General features: G+C 46.8%; 1 protein-coding gene across 1 annotated transcript; it reads right to left on the reverse strand.

The window, feature by feature from the left end:
- Nucleotides 1–9875: 9875 nt before the first annotated feature.
- htr2cl1 (5-hydroxytryptamine (serotonin) receptor 2C, G protein-coupled-like 1) lies at nt 9876–21752 on the reverse strand. Its single transcript, XM_053415994.1, is given in 7 exon segments — nt 9876–12849; nt 12851–13326; nt 13532–13767; nt 14257–14410; nt 14517–14680; nt 16851–17051; nt 21362–21752. Coding segments are annotated over 7 exon segments (1713 nt in total). The 3' UTR covers nt 9876–12758.
- Nucleotides 21753–21874: the final 122 nt, after the last annotated feature.

Consider the following 21874-nt stretch of genomic DNA (forward strand, 5'->3'; position numbering starts at 1 on the left):
ATTGAGGAAAAAGAGTTTGCTGCCAAAATGTGTGTTTGAGCCATAGACTATAAATAAAGATAAAAATTGAAGCCTAGGTGTCCAGAGCTCCCCCTGGTGGCTGGCTGTGGTATAGGTCATGGTATAGAACAAATATTAAAGTTCATCTTTAAACACAGTCTGTGGTTTGAACCCAGCGTTGTACCTGTGTGCTTATTCACACACAAAGCTCCTGTAGGTGTGTGTGTGTGTGTGTGTGTGTGTGTGTTCACGTGCTCTGAAGCGCACGTCGGCTCTAATGAGCAGTGACTCGCTCGCCCTCTTTTTCTCGCTCACGCTCTCTCTCCGGCTCCTCCTCCCTCTAACGGCTTCAGACAGTCAACAACACAAACCACCTCAGATTGTACCGGTTTGATTTCAGAGTGTCGTGGAGCTTCCTTGATTGTGTGTCCACTTGTGTGTGTGTGTGTGTATGTGAAGTCGACACCCCCCCCTCCTCCAGCTGTAAATAATCTAACACCACGGCTGTTTAATAAAACATACACGCCCCCTCCTCATCCTCCATTACTTGCTCTTCATCTCTTATTTGTCTGAACCTTCTTCACCTTCTCTCTGTGGTTTCATTAATAAATCAGAATGGGTGAATATCCCCCCCCCCCCCCCCCCCCACACTCCCTGGTGTCCATCACAGAGACGGTGTTCCCCCGATCTGAGAGTGTGTGTTTATGTCGGAGAGTGTGTAGAGAACAGGGGGAGTGTGTGTGTGTGTGTGTGTGTGTGTGAGGGATGCTGCTGAGATGCTGATGACACTCGTGATGTAGGTTTACACGCATGAAAGGATGTTGAGGCACACACACACACACACAGACACACACAGGTCAGCTGCAGGGTAAAGTGGCCTCAGCCTGGTGAACTACATGTTCCTACAGACAAAGACAACAAAGACAAAGGAGCTCAAATGGAGAGTCTCAAAACTTGTGGTAGAAAGATTGTGATGTGATTTTCTTGAGGTGGAAGATCTCTCACTGTGATAAAAGGTTCAAGCATCAGAAACACTGAGATCAGCTGAATTCATATGAAGAAGATGATTGAGCTCAAAGGACAGAGACGGATTTCTGAGACACTGACGTCAACAGCAGAAGAAATCTCACACTCGTGCACATTTGAATAAATCGAGCTCTTGATGTAATGATATGTTCCCTCAAATGAATAATTTGTGCTCTCGATTTGGCAGAATTTATCAACTTCATGTCTCGGGTGTAAGCTTCACCCCCCCCACACACACACACACTCTGCACCTCTGTGGTTTTATGTTGAACTCGGACACAAATACGGGGGATGTTCGACAAAAAATGTACGTTATCTTTGAGGACACCTTGTATTTTATAGGATAAGAAACATAATTTTTCTTTTAATAAATCACCAGTCAGTTAAATCTGTTGGACCCATCAGAACCAGCAGCAACATTCCAGACATTACAAGTCGAGCCTGACGCATCGAGAAGATGCATTTCAGGGCCTGTTTGATTTGTGCGATGCTATTTGAGGACAACGAGGGAAGGAGAGAGAATTAACAAGATGACGAGAAGGAGGGGGGCGGGGCGCTGGGTGGGAGGGGTTTGTGAAAAGTGTGCCGCCTGAGCCCAGGGTCGCCATGGCAACGCGCTGAGGAATCCGCTCCGCTGCTCGAGAGTAGAACTCAGAGCGACTCTGAGAATAGTATGAAAGAGACGGAGAGCAGAGGATGGGGGGGGGGGGGCAGACAGTAGACATAAGAAGGGGGGGGGATGGACAGACACTGTGAGAACTTTAAATAAAGACTTTAAATTCAGAGCAGGCCTCCAGAGGATGTATGTCAGTGCGAGGGATGCAGGCGGGGTGAGGGGGGGGGGGGGGGGCGTTTGGGAAGTCAAACTTGACAGGACTCTTCAGATCAAAGATTCATGACCGAGAAGAAACGGTGCGAGGACGCATGAGCTCCTCTGTCAGAGAGAGTCAGCCGCTCTATCTGTGGATGGAGCGGCTGACGCTCTATCCACAGATAAAGAGTTCTACACGTTAGCTCGCATCCGGCTGCAGATACATTCCTGGAGAGGAATTCTGCAGAGTCATCACTTCTTTGCAGAACCTCTATGTCACATGGTGCAACGACCAGATTCTGCTGAAATCAGAGGGTTGTAGCTCCTCAGAGTTTATTCCAACTGTTTAAATATGAAATGCTGTAAAGTAATAATGTAGAAGGTGTTTCAAAGGATCTGGATCATTGTCTAACGTCCTTGTCTGGGTGTAATCACAGCTGTAATCAGATGAGACGTGATCCCTCTGATCCACAGCCTGTGTCTCTGAGGACGAGCTGAGAGCCAATCAGCTGCTTCACACAGAGACAACAACCCCGGGTTTAAACTCTGGTCTAAATGCACCACACCACTGTGAACTATGTTATCTCATATCTGAGGGGAACATAATTAATAACAAGTGAATAACTTCTGACACATGAAGAGCTTCATATAGAGGAGGATGCATGAAGAGGAGGATGGTATGAATTACAGCTCTGAACCAAACTAATCATTCCTGCAGGCGGTCAGCTAATGCTATTACGCACCGTCTGCTCGGCCACAGACTTAACACACGCACACACAACACACACAACACACACCTCCGACTGTGCAGCACTGAGCCGGCCCTGGTCTGCTCTCAGAGAGGTTAGCCCCCCCCCCCCCCCCCCCCCTCCAGCCTCTCGCCCTCGTCTCCTGCTCCATAGGAGGCTCTCGGTATAATCACAGCTAATCATCGTTCCACAGTAACTAATGCAAATGACAAGCCCTGGTTCTTTAAGAAGATATAATTAGATTATACGATGCAACAGCTAGCTGCTGCTGCACTGTTCTCACAAAGGAGGATGAGAGCTGATGCTTCATGCAAGAATATATAAATATAGATTGTTCTTTAAAGGGCAATGAGCAGCTTGTGGGAAGATCTGCTGCACAGGACAACGTGACCATGTCCCAGACGTCTTCAGAGTCGTGAGGACGTCGGACACATCAGCAGCAGAGATGATGCATTTTCAGATTTTGAGTTAATAACCTCCACTTTGAAATCCCTGTCTTACAGCAGCTCGTTAAGGTTGAACTGGGGGAACTGGGGGAACTGGTCGGACTGACAGCCAGTGAGCACGCAGCTCTGACACCAGGAGGCTAAACCAACACAGACACAGGGAGCTGATGTTTTATTCAGAGTCAGAATCACCCCGGCTGCGCTCTGTGGGCTCGGTGGGCTCGGTGGGCTCGGGGAAGCTCTCCGCTTGGGCCTGAGCCAGGTGTCGGCTCACGGAGGCGTCAGCCAGCAAACAGCAGAACAAAGCTGCGACCGGAAAATAAAGATAATACAGAGAAACGTGGGGCGAGCGCTCGGCCGCGTGAAAGAACTGAATCCTGGGAAAAAACAGGCGAGTTAGTGTTTGAGGGGAAAGAACCAGACTGAAGGAGATCATCTGAGTTTCAGCTTCGTTTGAACCCCCCCCCCCCACCCCCCAAAAACACTTCACCCTCCTCGTCTGGCCTCCTTTCTCCCTCCATCCTAAACTCTCCCTCCTCCTCCTCTCTCTCTCTTTGATGTCTGTATTTGTTGATGCTCTTGGGTGAGGAGCCATTGTACAAAATGATCCTAATTACAATGGCCCCCCCCCCCCAACACACACACACACACACACACACCCTTCTCCCTAATCCTTCCAAAAAACAAATTATGCAAAGCAGAGTGGAGCCGACGCAGAGATTTCTACTTCTTCTTCTTCTTCTTCTTCTTCTTCTTCTTCTCCAGGAATCTGCAGCAGAGACGTCCGTCACTGAACGTGAGACGATATAAAAATAAAGATATCATTACAAATATAAGTATAACTCCCTGATGTTGGTTTGGTATCAGCTCCGTCAGCCTCTGGTTCAGTTATCCGTCTTTATAGCTATTACAGATTTTATTAGTTATTAGTTAAAGATCCTCAGTTATTGAGCTCCGTCCTCGTTTCAAGTGAGATTAATGTCCCGGGGGGGGGCGGGGGGGGGGGTGTGAGACGTGTGGGCTCATAAACCCAGAGAGAGGAGATTCTCTTCCCTTGTTTCAGCTCATTAAATGTTGATTCACACTTTATATTACTGACACTTTATCTTTATAGACATGTTAAATGTTACGGTTCAGCAGTTACACAGGAACTCCTCTAGGTGGTGAGTTCAAGGACAACACGGAATCTGAAAACCTGTCGTTGGCTGCTGAAGATGAAGGCAGTGAACAGTACTTTTTGAATTAACAATAAAAGTTTCTGAAACCAATAGAAACAGATGTAATCCAGATGAAATATTCAACATGGATTTTCCTTTAAAAAGCAGCTGCACCCTGAAGCCTCATATTTCTCCTGAGGACATTTAAAGGTTAAAAATCTAAATATATGAAACATCTGCATGAAAGCAGCAGCGACTGTGGAAGCTCATCTCTGCTCCACGCTCCTTTATCCTCTGCTAATGTGGCTGGTAAACAGGTCAGCCACAGAATGAAGGCCACGTTCCTGAACTGCATTCAGTGTGTCTGTGTGTGTGTGTGTGTGTGTGTGTGTGTGTCTGTGTGTGTGTCTGTGAGAGCGCTCCCTGTGCCCCTCTGCGACCCCGTCCCTCACAATTAAATCTGTCGGCCTCAGCGCGATTGCAACAAGTCATCCGGCAGAAGCATGTGACCTGACAAACACACACACACACACACACACACACACACACACACACACAGAGACAAACTGGGAGGACTGGTGCGGGGCCAGTGGGCAGCAGGGCCCGGGCGCTGAGGCCCTGTCACGTTAACACTGGGATCTGACGTGTCACCGTGGCCCAGATTCTCTGCTCCCAGTTCAAACTGGGAAGTGGAACTGGACACTGAGGCTTAATCCACAGTAACACAGTAAGATGAATTTAAAGTTAAAACCAACATGAAGGAACATCAGGATCCCAGAATAACTAAGTGAAGATAAGGTGAAGTAGCCGAGGAGAGAAAAACATCTCACACACACACACACACACACAAACACACACTCACACACTAAAGCCTGTGGCCAGACATCACCACACAATCAATAGCTTTGTCGATAAAACCAGACGTGTCTCAGTTTATCTGTGACTTGTTAGCATCGCTGTGCATCCTGCAAACAGCTGTGGCTCTTTCCCACTTGGTCCAGAAACAAACACACATGTTGACCAGACCGAGGTTTCTATAAATAATCATCAGTATAATCTACAAGTTGCTTCCAGCTCGTTCATCTCAGAGGAGCTGGATGTTTTCAGGTTCTATACTCAGCAGCTCTAACTGTGTGTGGAGCCTCCCGACAGACGGATCCCATTCAGACCAGCAGCTCCTCTCTGAGTGGTCCCATCATGTGAGTGGGAGTCCCGGGCTGTGTCCTCAGAGGCAACACACAGCTCAGACCAGGACCAGACGCACACAACACGTGTGTGTGAGGGAACAACCAGAGAAATCTGTTTGAATAACACGATCAAATCCCACTTCCTTCCACCTGGAAACCTTTAAGAACACCACATCTGGTTCAGAGAGGAGGCCAGTAACGGGGAGTGGGGGGGGGGGGGGGGGGGGGGGGGGGTAGGAAACATGCATCTGGAAAACGTATAATGTGTCGAGAGGCTGGACGGACGTCTCCTGAGGTGGAAGCAAGAGGCTGAGCTCTGGAATCCTGATCCTCCTCCAGGTTCGAGCAGGAAACAGATCAGTGAGGTTACAGCTCTATGGAACCAACACACAGAGAATCGTCCATGTTTGAGATCCTACAGCAAATCTGTTCCTTTAGTCATTAAACTACAAGCCTGACTCGGACGTTGGGTCGAGCTTCAGTTTGAATCTGTGCTCAGGAGGAGAGGAAGAGGAAGAACTGAGAAGAACAGAGAAGAACAGAGAAGAACTGAGAGGAACAGAGAAGAACAGAGAAGAACAGAGAAGAACGGAGAACAAGGAAACTGCATCGTCACCGGTGAATCCTGCTGAGTCATGAGTTACAGTCGAGACGTTAACAGAGACAAGAGGAAGAAACATGAAAACCAACCAGGAAGTTTCTGATCAAACATAAATCACACGTCAGATAAAAAACCAGAAGGATGATCTCTGTGACCTCAACGGAGAAGAAGCTACACAACATCACAATCCTCTGTGTGTACCTCAATCCCTCAATAACAAAGTGTATGTGTGTCTGTGTGTGTTTGTGTGTGTCTTTGTGTAGTTATGAGTGTCTGTTGTTTTCCTATGTGAGTGTTTATGTCATTTCCTTCCTCGAATATTCGCTTATGTAAGGAATCAGTTCAAGCTTCACTGAGCAGCTTCAGTTATGAATACAACTCTATACCGCGCACACGCACACACACACACACTCTCTCTCTCTCTCTCACACACACACACACACACACACACACACACACAAAGTAACACACACACAAAGAAGACTTGTTATTCAATCTCTGTTCACCAGGCTGGAGTCTGGACTTGACTTCTGACTGAGCAGTTGATATTTTCACAGTTTCACACGTTGTCGTCATTTTAACACTTTACATGTTTGTGTTGTGTCAAAAGGTTTTCGTCCGTTAAAATGTGAGAAAACACTTGATCATCAATAAAAAAACACACATCTTCAGACGCCTCAGTTCATTCAACAAACGGACAAATACCCGGAGATGTAAAATGCTACAAAACTGAATGACTGCCGATCCTACATTTCCCATCATGCACCTTGGTAACCTCTTTTCTGGTTCATGCATCATATTTTTTTATCATAAAAGCCACACTTGTGCACAACTGGGAGATGAAATCAGGGAACGTTGAATCTTATTTGACTTGATCAATAGAAACTGATTCTCCAGCAGGAGTTTGGACAGAGAAGCAACAAGAGGCTCGATTAAAACCTGAAGAATAAATATAAATAATAGAGTTTCTATGCATTCTGGGGCAAATGTCAATATGAATATTAATACTATGAATCAGAAACCATGCAGAATGTCAGAAATACACCTGCAGGCTCGTTGCATGATATTATAAATGAGCAGGTAAATCAGTTTTAGAGTATTTCTTAGGAGAACTGAGAAATATTATCAAGAAATGTGAAAAGAGTAGATTTTCTAAGCATTCTGAGATAAATGTAAACATAAAACATGAATCAAAACTATGCAGGAGATCAACAATACATCGTAGAGACACCTGTTGGCTGCGTATGTGATATATATTAATATATATATACAGATGTTCTTAGACATATATAAACATGTAAAGACGCCTGAAGGCCTCAGAGCCCAGGATGACGTCATATCTGCAGATTTAAGTTTCATTCTGTAGTTTGAGAAACGAAGAGAATATGAAAACTCACAGGAATCAGGACAATACATTATAATTCATAAATTAATGTTCATGTATTTATATTGTCTGTGCATCTGGGAATACATGGAGATATATACAGTCCAAAAATATAGCTATAGAGCGAATGATGTCACTGCTCTGTTCTACACACACGCACAGACACACACACAGACACACACACACACACACACACACACACACACCTGATCACTGCCAAATACTGACACACGTTCATATAGCAGGAGAGGGGGGTAAAGAGACAGACAGAGAAGAGAGAAATAGAGAAATAGAAAGATAGATAGATGGGGGGGAGACAGTCACGATGAGAGAGAGAGAGCGAAAGAGAGAGAGAGAGAGAGAGAGAGGGGGAGGAGGAGGAGGAGAAGAGAGAAAATGATGAAGGGTCGAATCCCGCAGATGAATTAGACTCTAATCAACACGCACGCGGACCAGCTGCCCGTCAGTGCGCTGTGTTTCGTGCGTGCACGACGCAGCAACAACAACAAACGCACCCTCCCTCCCCGTGCACGAGCAGACATGTGTGTGTCACACGCACAGCAGATTAAAATCCCGGTCACACGCACCTGTGCTCACCTTCTTCTTCTTCTTCTTCTTCTCCTTTATTCTGCTCCTCTCGTCCTCTCCTCGGCTCCGAGCGTCAGGGCAGCGCCTCCATGTTCGAGGAGGAGGAGGAGGATGGAGGGATGGAGAGACGAAGAGGAGGAGGAAGAGGAGGAGGAGGAGGAGGAAGAGTGGAGCCTTTGAAGTGAGCAGACGTGGGCCCTGGTCGCAGCGCAGCGCGTGCACTGGATCAACGTCGTTTCCAAGGCAGCGTCCTCGGAGCGCGCGAGCGTACAGACACAGAGTGTGACTTCCGGTTAAAGTTTCAACATAAAGGTCTGAAACGACTCAACGTGCTAAATTCAAAACGTGATTCGTCTCATTCAGATCAGTTTTTATTCTTTGAAATCAATTTCTCACTTTCCTCTGGTCATTGTTTTGTACGTTTGCACATAAAACGCTAACATATAACAAACTAAAGTCTAATCCACAATGAAAAATATGTATCAATATGCTAAACAGCAAAACTCACATATTCATATAATAAAAGAAAACCATTATGCAGTTATTGTTCAGACTGGTTTTATTTTGAAAGCAGCTGTCTGTATTTCCGGTGCCGTCTCGCATTAACTTGACACAGATCAGACAAACGGAGCTGCAGCAGAGAGGCGGAACCGCGCATGCGCGTCCGAAACCCTCCGGATTCTAACGGTGACGGTCGAGACCCCCCCACCCCCCCCCCCCCCCCCACTACACCGAGCAGAGGGTCCGAGCGCCCCCCTGTGGAGGAAGAGGAGAGCTGTTGTCTGTGATTATATAAAGTAGACACGAATTTAATATAGATGAAATAACACGTAACAACAGAATCTATAGATTTAGCTCGAGAACTGTAACGAAAACATATCTTAATAATTATTATAGAAACTCAGGCTATAGACACGTACAGTTATGGTTGTATAAAACATATCTTTAATATTATTATTAGTGGCTTCACTATAAATGAGGAAGTGAAATCTTAATGTTCTTGTAGAATCATTGGTTCTTTACAAATGACTAAAATGTCAACATCACAAATTCTGTCACAGTCAATTGGGATTGAGTTCCACCATCCTGCTGTTTCCCTGCTCCACCACTCGATGGCGCTGTTTCCTCATGTTCGGAGGTGTCGCTGTCCTTGGTGCTGAACTCAGTAATAACTCAAAGATGCATTTACCTGTAGATTTTTATTATTTTCCACAACATTCCTCTTTCTACAACCTCAGAAATATCACACATTTGATCTTAAAACTCTGATTTATATAAACATATATATATATTTATATATTTAAATCTCTACCAGGCTGAATTAGTCAGATTTACACTTTCCAGGTTTGTGTGAGGATTCCTCACGAACCAACCAGAGCTGAGCCTGAACCTTCACGTCTCAGATCACTGCACCGGCTCTGAAAGACTCAACTTTAAAATCATAGAACTGGTCCATGGAAGATTTTGTTTCTTAACAATAAAACCAGTACACGTCCCAAAACACTGTTTGGTCTCATTTGTCTTACGACTGGTCCACGACTTGTCCGTCCAGAGGAAGACATGAAGAAGAATCAGCTCCAATCAAACAAGACGATGGTGGAAACCTGCTTAATGTGATCAACTGTGGTCGATGCAGAAATGAGTGGATTGTCCACACGTCAGAGTAATATTTTAATAAATAAATAGCAGCATCACACAGAAAAAAAAAGAAAATACACACTGTGTGGATGATGTTGTAGAAACTCAACTTGTGTTCTTAGACAAACATTCACAATTAAAATGCTATAAAAAAAACCGCCACTGCAAAAACAGAAGAGGGTTCAACACGTAAAGGAAAGAAAAAGCTAAACCAGGAGGGGCAAGTCGTCCGAGAGTGAGAGGAACCGGGGGGGGGGGAGGGGGAGGGGGGGGGGGGGGGGGGGAGAGGAGAGGTCAGGTTCCTCAGACTCTGGGACGACTGCAGCTCCGGTTCTGACAGAGCTGCTCACTGACAGAGTTTCACAGGAAATCCATTCGGTGTCATTTCAGTCAATCCCTCCGTCGGCTGCCAGATAAATTCAGGATTGAGTTCCAGATTCTTTTTAATAGGTTTTTAAAAGTGCAGCATGGCCCCTCAGTCCCACAGCAGAGTTACCAGGGCTGGTAACTCCAGGGGCGTCCTGGAGACACTGGTTTTTAAATAATTGATTCAAACATCTGCCTGTTTTTTAACTGGTTTTGACAGATGTTTGATTTTCTTCCCAATCTTCCAACCCCTTGTTGCTTTGAGGAGACTTGTCTGGATTCAGATTTAGACTCTTACTTCCTGTTGAACTGTAGATCATTGTGGTGCTGGACGTTCTTGGGAGAAAGGGAAACAGGAGAAGCCATGTTTCACGTTGTTCTCAGGTTTCCCAGCTCTCACCGAACGTGTCAGAGTGAAACTTTGTCAACAAGCGTCTCCTTACATGTCTGTACACACCAGACCTGGATCCAATCATCAGCTGAAACCGTTTCAGATTCTCTCAGAGCGATTCGTCCTCGATCGGTGGAAAGACTCTGACTCAATCTGAGGCAGTGATTGGATCGCGGCCCGCTACACACACAGGTACACAGGGAACACAGAGTTATTACATTGCAACACACTGAGTTGGCCTTTCGGTCGCCCTCCGAGGATCCGACCCGTCCATCTCAGTTCAGAGAGTCCTCTCTTCTCCGGTTCCCTCGTGTTGTGTTGTTGTTGTTTTTTCTTGCATTCTAAGATGAAAAGGCTGCAGGAGCCGCATGCTGTTGTCGTTTGTTCTCTCTTTCCTGTCAGGACCGGTTCAGTCATGAAGAGAGAACAAACGAGGGGGTGAGGAAGAGAGGACCTTTTGAACGGACACGTGGAACATGCATGATGCGTGGACGTCTCCGTGTGGAGAGAGGAGACGACCTCGGGGGGTCAGTGGCCCAGAGCGGGTCCATTGTCCAGAGGAGCTCAGAACCAGGATGGAGCCGCTGCCCGGGTTCATCCTGGTTCCGACTCGGCCGCAGACGTCAGGCTTCGCTTCCGTTTGCTCCAGGGGAGGGTTTGACCTTTGACCTTGACCTGAGGGAGGGGCCACATGATGATATCAGTATCGTTTGTTCTGGGGGAGTGAAACCGACTTGGATCATTTCTCAGCTGTGGGGAAGACTCTGTGATATATTGCATATTGCACCTTCTTTAATTTGAACTTAAAGTGTAAAAGAATAAAGAATCATTTTTCAGACGTTCAGACTCAAGTAAAGATCTTTTTTCCACAATGCAACTGCACAGAATCAAATTAAATCTCCTGCCTCCTAGATGCAAACACATCCAGTTTTATTATTATTCATCCATCTTTTATCTATACTGCTTATCCTTATTAATCACATGCTAAGAACATGCATTTTTATTTATTTTCCCCTGTGAGGCCAATTTGTAGCTGATAATAAACCTAAATATGATAATATCTTGAATCTATTCCCTCAACATGTGACCCTGGCTGTGAGGCTTCAGGTTCCCCCGGGGGCAGGAAGGAGGGATTTGATCTGAGAGGAAAAAGATTTATCTGAATTCTGACCTTGATGCTTCGAGTTCTTCACAGACGCCTTGAATCCCAAACAGCCCAGATTCTGATATGTGATCTGTTCATATTTCAAATTATTTAAACCTGACATCACTGCAAAACATTTATTGATAATCTTGAGTTGTTTTTCTCCTCTTTTTCTGTCTCTGTACTTTTTCTCCATATCTTTGTAAATGTTTGTATATAAATAAAGGTTTTCTGTATTGAAAGATAGTCGTGATATTATTGCATCCCCGTGTTTTTGCAAAATCTTTATGTCTTTGGCTTTATTATTATTATTTGCTCATCTTGTATTAATTTGTGTGTTTGATTATTGAAACAATGTTAGTGAAATAAAGGTTTGTGTGATTTCATGAAGGCAACTCTGATATTAATGATTTATCGGTTATAATTATCCTAAAATCATTATATTTAGTTCCTTTAAATGATGAAAGGAACTTTTGTGCCCAAATATCTTTTGATTCCAAACTTTACTGAGTTAAATTAACAAGGTGAGCAAACGGTGGATTCTGGTTCTGAGCGAGAAGCCGGAGCCTGAGTGTCTGCGCCGGGTCTTCAGCTCCTTCAGCCCCTTGTGCTGCAGTGTCACGCCACCGCCACCAGGTGGCACTGTGAGTCCATCTTGTACATTCCGTCATCTTGGAGAAAGTTCCCTCCTTCAGAGTAAAGCTCCTCGGTGATTCATGCTGGAGCGGTTTCATTCAGTTTGATTTACGGCTCCTGGCGTCGAGCCCGACGGCACAAAAATAGATTTGGTTGAGTTCGCTCTGCGCGGAGCTCCGACTGCATTTAGACTGTGAAGGCCTGGAGGCGCAGTTTGACCCCGGTGACCTCAGGGGGGGGGGCTCGACTCTGTGACTCTGGATCTCGACCCCATGAAGCGAACGATGACGCCTCCATCGTCTGTTCCTGGAGTGAAAACCAACATTTTGGCAACAAATAAAAAAATCTACACGTCTGGAAGGTTCGTTCCAGTACACTGGTGGAAATGCCACTGTTTCAGGTTCGATTCCCTACACACTGATGAGAGTGCTGCACCTCTGTGCGGGGGTAAGGCTCCTCGCTCCAGACTTTCACAATAAGAGTCCCTCCTGCAGGTTCGAGTCCCTCGTGGAAGCCGCCGGAGAAACGCTGCTCGCTCCAGCGTCCAGAAGAAGACATGAAACCACGTGCACAGTCACGTGCACAGTCACGTGCACAGTCACGTGCACAGTCACGTGCACAGTCACGTGCACAGTCACACGCTGCTCGTGAGTTCTGTGGACGCAGGATTGTAGCTGATCAGAGACAGCTCCGTCTCCGTCTCCGTCTCCGTCTCCGACACCCCCCCCCACGTTGTAGCATTCCGAGAGGCTGTGAGACACGATTCCAATCTCCGTCTTCTCGTCGTCCGTGGTGTCCTCCGGGTCGACCGCCAGCCGCCCGTTGCCCCCCCGGCTGCCGTTGCGACAGTTACTGTTGCGGTCCACGCCCGCCTTCCCGTGACTGCCCATGAGCAGCGGGGTCACGGCGTGCGAGGGGCACTGGGGGGGGACCAGGAGGGTTTTGCAGCTCTGTCCGGCCGCGGCCCCCACCTTGTACTGACACCTGATGTAGCTGGAGAACGCCCTCCTGTAGGTCTTATTGAAGAGGGTGTAGACCAGGGGGTTGACCCCGGAGGAGATGTACCCCACCCACACGAAGACGTTGAGCAGGTCGTGGAGCAGCGACTCGTTGCAGGAGCCGCCGCACAGGACGGAGGTGACGTTGGTGATGAAGAAGGGACACCACATGATGAGGAAGAGGAAGAAGACGATTCCCAGGACCTGAGAGGAGGAGAAGAAGAACAGAGAGAAACAGAAACAGATGAAACGAGTAGAACTGAAGAACCTTGGATTGTGCTTCTTCTCTGCAGTGAAGTTAAACCACTGGAACTTAACAACACAAGATCTCAAGTGACTGTTCGATTCCACCTTGAACACTTGTTGGGATTCAACCCCACAACCACCTGCTGCCGCTCTCCCTTCTCACCTTGGAGGCTCTTCTCTCGTTCTTGATGGCCTGCATCATCCCCCGGCGCCCGTGGCCCCCCGAGGCGTCGGCCCGGCCCGGCCCGGCGGCCGGAGAGCTGAGCTGCGACGCCGCCTCGGAGCTCGGGAGGATGCTGATGCTGTCGGACTTGGAGGAGCTGAGCAGGATCGTGGGCTCGGCCCCCTTCAGGCAGCTCAGGGTGTTGCGCCTGCTCGGAGGGGGCGGCGGCTTCACGTCTGTGGGAGGGGCATAAGACACATCAAGGATCCATCTCACCTGTCGTGTTTCACCAGATTAAAGGAGACACATGATGTTTCTTTGTGTTTCTTTCCTCTACTGTGTCATATGCAGCGTGTTACACTGAATTACTCCCCTGTGGTTGTATCCTGTATCCTGTGTATCTGCACTGTGGACCAGTGAAACCAGTAAAAACACGTCGCTGGTCATGTTAACGTGGCTGCTGATGTTTTGCAGGGAGCAGCTACACATGAGTCACAACTGACAGAGCTTCAAGTCAAATTCTGCAACATTATTCAGTTTTTATTTTCTTTACTCATTCACAACTTTTTGAAACTGATGGAAAAAATCTCCAGGAAGGAAAAACAACATAAAGTACAGACGTAGAACTCAGGGTAAAGAACATCTGGGTTTTGCAGATGTTTTAATTCAGAGATCTACTGAATCTCCTGGATGATTCAGCAGCTGGACGCCTGGTCAGTGTTTACCTGGCGAGTCGGGCGGTGCAGTTGTGTTGATCTGAGGAAGGTGGAAGGTGCTGGACGGAGGCTGCAACGTGTGGGTCATCGCTGGCGTGTGCAAAGGCTGCTGGGAGGACGCCTTGGCCTCGTATAGGAAGACAGTGGCCTGCCTCTGGAGCACCTGCAGAGGATGGATGGGGGGGGGGGGGGGGGGGGGGGGTTGTTGTTTAACCCTGGGGGGCTGTACAAGTTGTATTGTGTTGCTTTGAAGGAGTATTATTGTGTACCTGGATGGTGAGGCAGTACGACACCACCATTATGACCAGTGGGATGAAGAAGGCCACGAAGGAGCCAATCAGCATGAAGCGCTCCTCGTTGAGGACACAGCTGCCGTTGACGAAGACCTTGTCCTCGTTGTGGAGGCCGATGACGGGGATGGGCATGGACACGCCTGGAGGGACGAGGACAGACAGGGGGTCTCAGGTGTAGTCTTTTATAGCTTCTGATCAGTTTAATGGTTCTGTTAATGGTTCCCATCCCTTTCTCTGTTCGTTCACAGATTTGTTTCTACGTTGATTTGATGTAAAACCTTCACTGAAATATTCTAAGGTCGTGTTATTAAAGACTCTGACGCTCTGCTCCCGTCTCATTGGTCATAAGCTTCAGTCTCAGCTGAACGAGCTGCTCTGATTCATCTGAAGCTGAATTCAAACCAATCACAGATCAGATCAGACTCATCAGCTGGAAACTCACCAGGTCGCCTCAGAGTAACGACCAGGACACGAGTGGAGAGAGGCAAATCGTGACCAAACTCCAAACACATAATATATAAATATATATAACACATGGAGTTTTAAACAGGCTACATCTGTTGTGTATTAATATGCTGTTAGAGTTCTTTATATAAATATAAGAAGTAGGAGGTGAGAACTTTAGAGGCTGAGCTGAGTTTGGCAACGATCAACAAACAATTTGGCTGATTTTTAAATAACTTCAGAGAGTTTTGAACTGATCTCAGTTCAGCTTCACTCTTCAGCTGCAGCTGGTTGTGTTCACACTCACAGATCAGACCCACTTTCATCCCGCTGCTGCTTTAAAGGGTAAAAGTTCCATAGAGTTAATTTACAAAGGTCAAAACAAAGTGCGATGACATCATCACGGTGTCGGCCGCTGTAATTCATTTAGGATAAAGTGCATCATCGTCTCCTGCAGGGCCGGGGATCAACTGCATGCACAGACACACACACACAGACACACACACACGCACACACACACACGCTGCCTAGGAGGATGAATTAATTTCCATTAATTGAAAACGTTTTACCCGAATGTCCAAATGACCTGTGGTGTGCAAACAGTTCTGACTAATGAGTCTGTCCAGTGATCTGTGTCGAGCCAGGATTCACTCACTGCGTCTCCAACAGAGTGTGCGTGTGTGTGTGTGTGTGTGTGTGTGTGTGTGTGTGTGGAGGAGACTTTAAAAACCTAATTCACCCAAACTCCAAAAAAGTAGCACATAGCTAAGCACAAAGTTTCTGATTTAGAGCCCTGATGGGTGATATTCGTCCTCTTGGAATTCAGTATTAACGACACTGGTATTGTTAAACCAACACAGCCGGGAGGAGACACTGGTTTAGACCCAGATTATATATCTCATGTGGCCTGGGATCAAACTGGGATCCCACAGGAGGAGCTGGGGAGCTTTGCTACCATCATGATAAGTTGCTGCTTTGACAAAACCATGAACCCTGTAGACACGTGTGTAATGTCCAGTTGCGTAAGCTGCATTTGATCTGGATCTACACATCTGGATCTACACATCTGGATCTACACATCTGCAGTGTGATTGACAGCTGAGCGGCTGCAGGGATCTTCTGTTTGGCTGCTAATCCCTCAGCTCTGATCGATGTGAACCCTCAAAGACCCTGATCACAGCACAGAACCTTCAGAGGGTCAAGGAAACACCAGCAGGACAAAACAGGAGATTTCTAAGGATTAAAAAAAAGGAACAGTTTGTGCTTGTGTCTTTGGTTCAGCACCGAAAACTCCAAGATGGATTCCTGCAAACTTATTATCCACCATCACCAGAGTTTATGTGATTTGGAGGCGAGAGAGCAGCTGCAGAAGTTGTCTCTGTTTCTGGGTTTTCGTACACACACACACACAAACACACACACAAACGACAAACTCATTACCTGAGGCTATTACACTGAAAGGATTGCTCTAACTGGAGGGGATGGACAAATTAACCTGAACAGCTGCTCAATAAAATGAAAACACTGAAAATCGAGACTCAGAAACGAGCAACAGAGTGAATCAACCGCTCTGTGACACCAGGGAGTCACTTTTTAATACGTGTGAATATATGATTTAAAGATTCAGTTAACCCAAGTTAAACATTCGTCTTCTACATGTATGGCTCCTCTTCTTCGGGATGAAGAGCATTTTTGGGTGAACATCTGAAAAGCAGCTTAAAAGAGAAACCTGCACAAATCCAATTCTAACCTGCCTCTCACCAGATCTAAACTGGGATTAGCTCCAGCTCCCCAGCGACCCCTAGAGGACAAGTGTAAGAGAATATACTGAGTTTCTACACCACATGTGTCATGGTGCACTCTGACCTATCGAGATGGTCCAGACGGCGGCGATCTTCATCATGGCCTTGGTCCTGGAGTTGAAGCGGCTGTGCTCGATGGGGTTGCGGATGGCGACGTAGCGGTCCAGCGAGATGGCGCAGAGGTGCATGATGGAGGCGGTGGAGAACAGCACGTCCAGGTAGATCCAGATGGGGCACAGGGCGCTGGGCAGGGGCCAGGCGTAGTCTGCAGGGGACACAGAACCAGAAGCTCAAACACTGAAGAGGCTCGACTCCACTTGAATCAACCGGAGCTCATCACAGCACAAGAGCTCTTTGATCATAATGAATTCACAAGTTCCCACGAGGCTCCACTGCAGCTTCTTCAAGCATCACTCACATGATTAGGATCATTATTTAAACTTGTTTACAAGGACGGTTAAGATGAGATGATTAGTTTAAATCAGAGATGTTCCCTGTGGGAAGGAAAAGCTCTGAGATCTTTCTGTATAAACTTAAATCTGCTGTTTCTAAAGATGAGATGAGATCACAACAAGAAAATCTACAGTGTAAAATTAACGCCAATCAAATTCCATAGATGTTCTCTCATTCATCTCAGTCTGCAGTGACCACCAGAGCTGATCCTGAGGCTGTGTTGATCCCTGAGGATGAGATATCCCCCCCCCCCCCCCCCCCCCCCCCTCCCCCTGCACAGGGAGGTTAAAGGTCACGGGTGGTGACAGAGTTAGACCCTGTAGAGCTGCTGGCGGGTCAGGCTCCGCCCACGCTGCTCTGCAGGATGAACAGTGCGGGTCAGTGGATAAAGAAACCAGTCCTCCCTGTCACTCTGCAGCACTGGGCCACTGGGCCAGTGGGCCGCCCAGCACCACAGCTGAGGAGTCTAACACCACCTCAACTGGGAGGAGTTTGGCAGAGAGCAGCTGCAACAGAAAACAATCAATTAAAACTCCATCAGCTGGACTGATTGGAAATGAAGCTTTAAATCATGAGACTGTTTTATCTGTGAGGAGCAGAGGAGCTGAGGGAGAAGAACATGTTCCAGCTCCTGTGATGAAGGTTCACTGTGGTTCTCCTCTGTAACGTCTGTGTGAAGGTTTCCAAATCATGTGCTACTGCAAATACTGAAGTGAAGTTTGAAGGAGACACATTCTGCTTGTATTCATCATTTAAATCAGTGTCATTATTTAAAAATGTTCAGAAAACACATCGCTGTCGCTGCAGCTCCTCCTTTCAGCCTCTGACTCGAATCACTTCTGGCTCCTGTCTCTTTAAAAGAGCATGTGATCATTTTGAAAAGGAGAATCTGTAGAAACAGAGACGTGTGTTTCACCCGTGAGAAGAGAAGGAAGAGAAGGAAGAGGATCCTCTGCTCTCTGCCTCTGTTAGTCTGAGTCTTTCTACGCCTGCAGCTATTTATATGAGCACACACACGCACACACACATGAACACGCACACACACACTGACAGCTTAATGTGCAAGGAGCACGTATGTGATGCATGTTGAGTGAATCATGGGTTCATGTGTGTGCGCTGAGTGGGAGGCAGGTTGCATAACTTTTGAGAGGTCAAACACTTAGTAAAGGGATGACACACACACACAGATAAACACACACACACACACACACACACAGACACACACACACACAGGTATTACTCAGCTGACTCAAATCTACTGTGAGAGCTACAGCGAAACATCGAGTTAAAAAATAAAAGAAAGAGAGGAAAAGGGCCGAGACAGAATCCATTAAACTCCAATTCTGTCCTCTCCTGTCCTCTCCTGTCCTATATGTCCTATATGTCCTATATGTCCTATATGTCCTATATGTCCTATATGTCCTAGTCTCTGTGGTTATCCAACACATATTCAGTTCACTGCCTCATTCTGTCTCTTCTCTGGATCTTGTCTCACAGCCGTCTCAGTTTGTGTCCAGTAGATATTCATGTTTCTAATCCGTCAACGCAAAGATGACACATCTCATTTTAATCCACTGTCAGGGAAGATAGTGTGTGTGTGTGTGTGTGTGTGTGTTTGTGTGTGTGTGTGTGTGTGTGTGTGTGTGTGTACATACATGTTCTCTCAGTGAATGCGTGCCTTCCACTCGGCTCAGAGAGATCATCTGAGTGATAACTGTGATTGAATTCACCTCCAGGTCAAATACTTGTATGGTCCTCCATGTGTGTGTGTGTGTGAGTATTTGTGTGTGTGTGTGTGTATGTGTGTGTGTGTGTCATCACTCTGGAGACATAGACATCAATTCTACTACTATCATCATTGTGTTTATTCCAATTAAAGAAATAAAACATGTATTTGCGTGTGTAACCGCTGTACTTGTGTGTGTGTGAGTGTGTGTGTGTGAGTGTGAGTGAGTGTGTGTGAGTGTGTGTGTGTGTGTGTGTGTGTGTGTGCGACAACTGTACAAGTAGCTAAATTATCATCATCATCATCTCTTATCATGATTGCAATCATCATCATCATCATCATCATCATCATAATCATCCTTTCATTAGTGAAATCTGAATGATTCACTGTCGATTTAAATAGTGAGAGAACATCCTGTGTGTGTGTGTGTGTGTGTGTGTGTGTGTGTGTGTGTGTCTGTGTGTGTCTGTGTGAGATCAATCGCTCAGTCAGCCGTGGGGATCAATGTAATCAAGTCCCCGTCTGCTGGTAACACTGCGACTTTAGATGCAGGCACCGTTTTTCGAAATTTTTGTGAGTGTCTGTACGTGTGTGCGTTTGTGTGTGCGTTTGTGTGTGTCTCTGTATCTGTTTGTGAGGCGCACAGAAGAAGATGGACCTGCCGGAGCCTTATTTATTTCTTCTGTGTGCTTCCATGAGAGGTTGATCAGCGCAGTGAGCAATCAGCAGCAGCAGCTTTAAGGAGCAGACGGACACAGAGCGACTGCGTCATGTGACCGACCTCGGCCCATTGAGCTGCAATCAGCCTCTTCCTCGCCTGCTCTGTATTCCAGAGCGACGCCAGCGACAGAGCAGAGGCTGTGAACACAGCAGCTCATTTGAGAAATATGTGTAAATCTACGGTTAATGTTTTATTTCAGCCTCTATTTATGTATTTATGCCATTATACAATTATCTATTTCTTTATCTGTTGACGTCTGTTCGACCTCAGCACGGGTGAAGCTCCACAAACATTTCCCACAATGCATCTCATGGGTGAGGAGTTAGACAGTGACTGATATAAACAATCTATGAGTCGGAAAGAGGGGAGAGTTGCATTCTGGGTAATAAAGGCACCAGGTTGTGTGAGGGAAGAAGAAAATGGGGAAGAAGATGACGCTTCTTATTTTAAAATGTCCACCGTGAGTTTGACAGGAGAAACCTGTTGACATCATCAGGGTTGTTTTTCTAAACTCCCCCCCCCCCCCCGATGACGTGTTTACATCCTGGCAGCTGATTAGAAGGACGTGTAGTGTCTGTCATCCTGGACCAGGATGTTCTATCACATCACGCCTGAGCAGCTCTGAATATTCAGAACCAATATCTTGGACCAGATTATCAACAGATGTGACGTTGGCTGAAATGAAGTCGGATTCCTCATTTCTCTGATCTGAGGATTTGTCTGTAAATTGTATTTTAATAATAATAATGCAGCAGATGATGGTTCAGATGACATCTTCCCTGGAAATGCTGGAACATCACTTCATGGTAGAATTCTATGTGTTTGTGTTTGTGTGTGAGAAGCAAAGTAAATGCTTTTATAATAACGTTCCCTTTTTAATCTGTCTACACAATTCAATGGTAAGCTTCCTTTAGCTCAGGGTGATGACTATAGAAGAGAAGCAACTCTGATCTGGAATCAGAACAAGTGATTCAGTGAGAAGGCTTTAGATCTAAGTTCTTGGAAGTCAGTGACGTCGGTGGTTTACTTTCACTGAAAACTACAAAGGGCATTTGTCTGTTAATCTGTTAATCTACAGCGCTGGGATCAGCTCTGTGATACGGACATTAACAGGTACCCAGTGAGTAATGAATCCTCCTCTCTGACGCAGAGACGTGGCTGAAACGTTGAGAGGAAAACAACCCTTCTCTTTAATTTCTTGTTTTTACTCAACATTGGGAAATGAACTGAACACACGGGCTGCGATACAACAACCCGCCGTCCTATTAAGCTAATGTGGGCGTTCGAGCTGAGTCCTGGAGCGGATCCAGTGAGCGAGAGCTGCCGCTGACTGATGGAATCATATCTGTTATCAAGTTGGCTTCCTGCAGCGTTTTCCATTCAGTCCTGAAACACAAGCGTCTCCAAGAAGCAGAGATATTTCCAGTAATTGCACTGAAAAATGTTTTTAAAAATAATGACCGGGTGTATATCACAGCGGCAACAGCTGGTGAGTGGGAGGAGGCTCAAGTTCAGGGGAAGGGGGGAGGGGGGGGGGGGACACATTTATAGGCATGTGTCTCTTCAGAATTAGAAAATGAATCAAATCTACTTAGTAACTCGAGCACATATCTCTGCAGAACCTGAAGAGAGAGAAGAGAGGAGGTGTGATGAGCAGCGCTGGTTGTTGACTCACCATACAGGATGTTGATGAGGGAGATCGGCATCACCAGTATGCCCACCAGCATGTCGGCCACCGCCAGCGACCTCAGGAAGAAGTTGGTGGCGTTCTGCAGCTTCTTCTCCAGCGACACCGCCAGGATCACCAGGATGTTCCCCCCGATGGTCAGAGCGATGATGACGAGGATGAGCAGCGCCGGCCAGTTCTTGTCCTTCATCACGGCCCTGGTGACGGACTCCTGGGTGAAGTTGTCCACTCCTGCGCTCATGGCCGCCGCACCGCCGACTCCGAGGGTTTGGTTGAGGTCCAGAGGGTTGCTGCTCGGCCAGGACATCCGGCCTCCGCCCTCCAGAGAGGAGGTGGTGGTGCTGAAGCCTCCGAGGAGAGCGCCTGATGGTCCGCCCATCCCGAGGAGCGACCCGGAGCCTGACGGGGGTTCAACGAGGGCCGTGGGTTTAACTCCCCTCCTTCACCAGCAGGGGGAGCGTTTAGAGGTGTGTCTTCCAGAATGCATTATTACACAATGGC

This window comes from Pleuronectes platessa, chromosome 23, assembly GCF_947347685.1.
Source record: "Pleuronectes platessa chromosome 23, fPlePla1.1, whole genome shotgun sequence".
Classification (NCBI taxonomy): Eukaryota; Metazoa; Chordata; class Actinopteri; order Pleuronectiformes; family Pleuronectidae; genus Pleuronectes; species Pleuronectes platessa.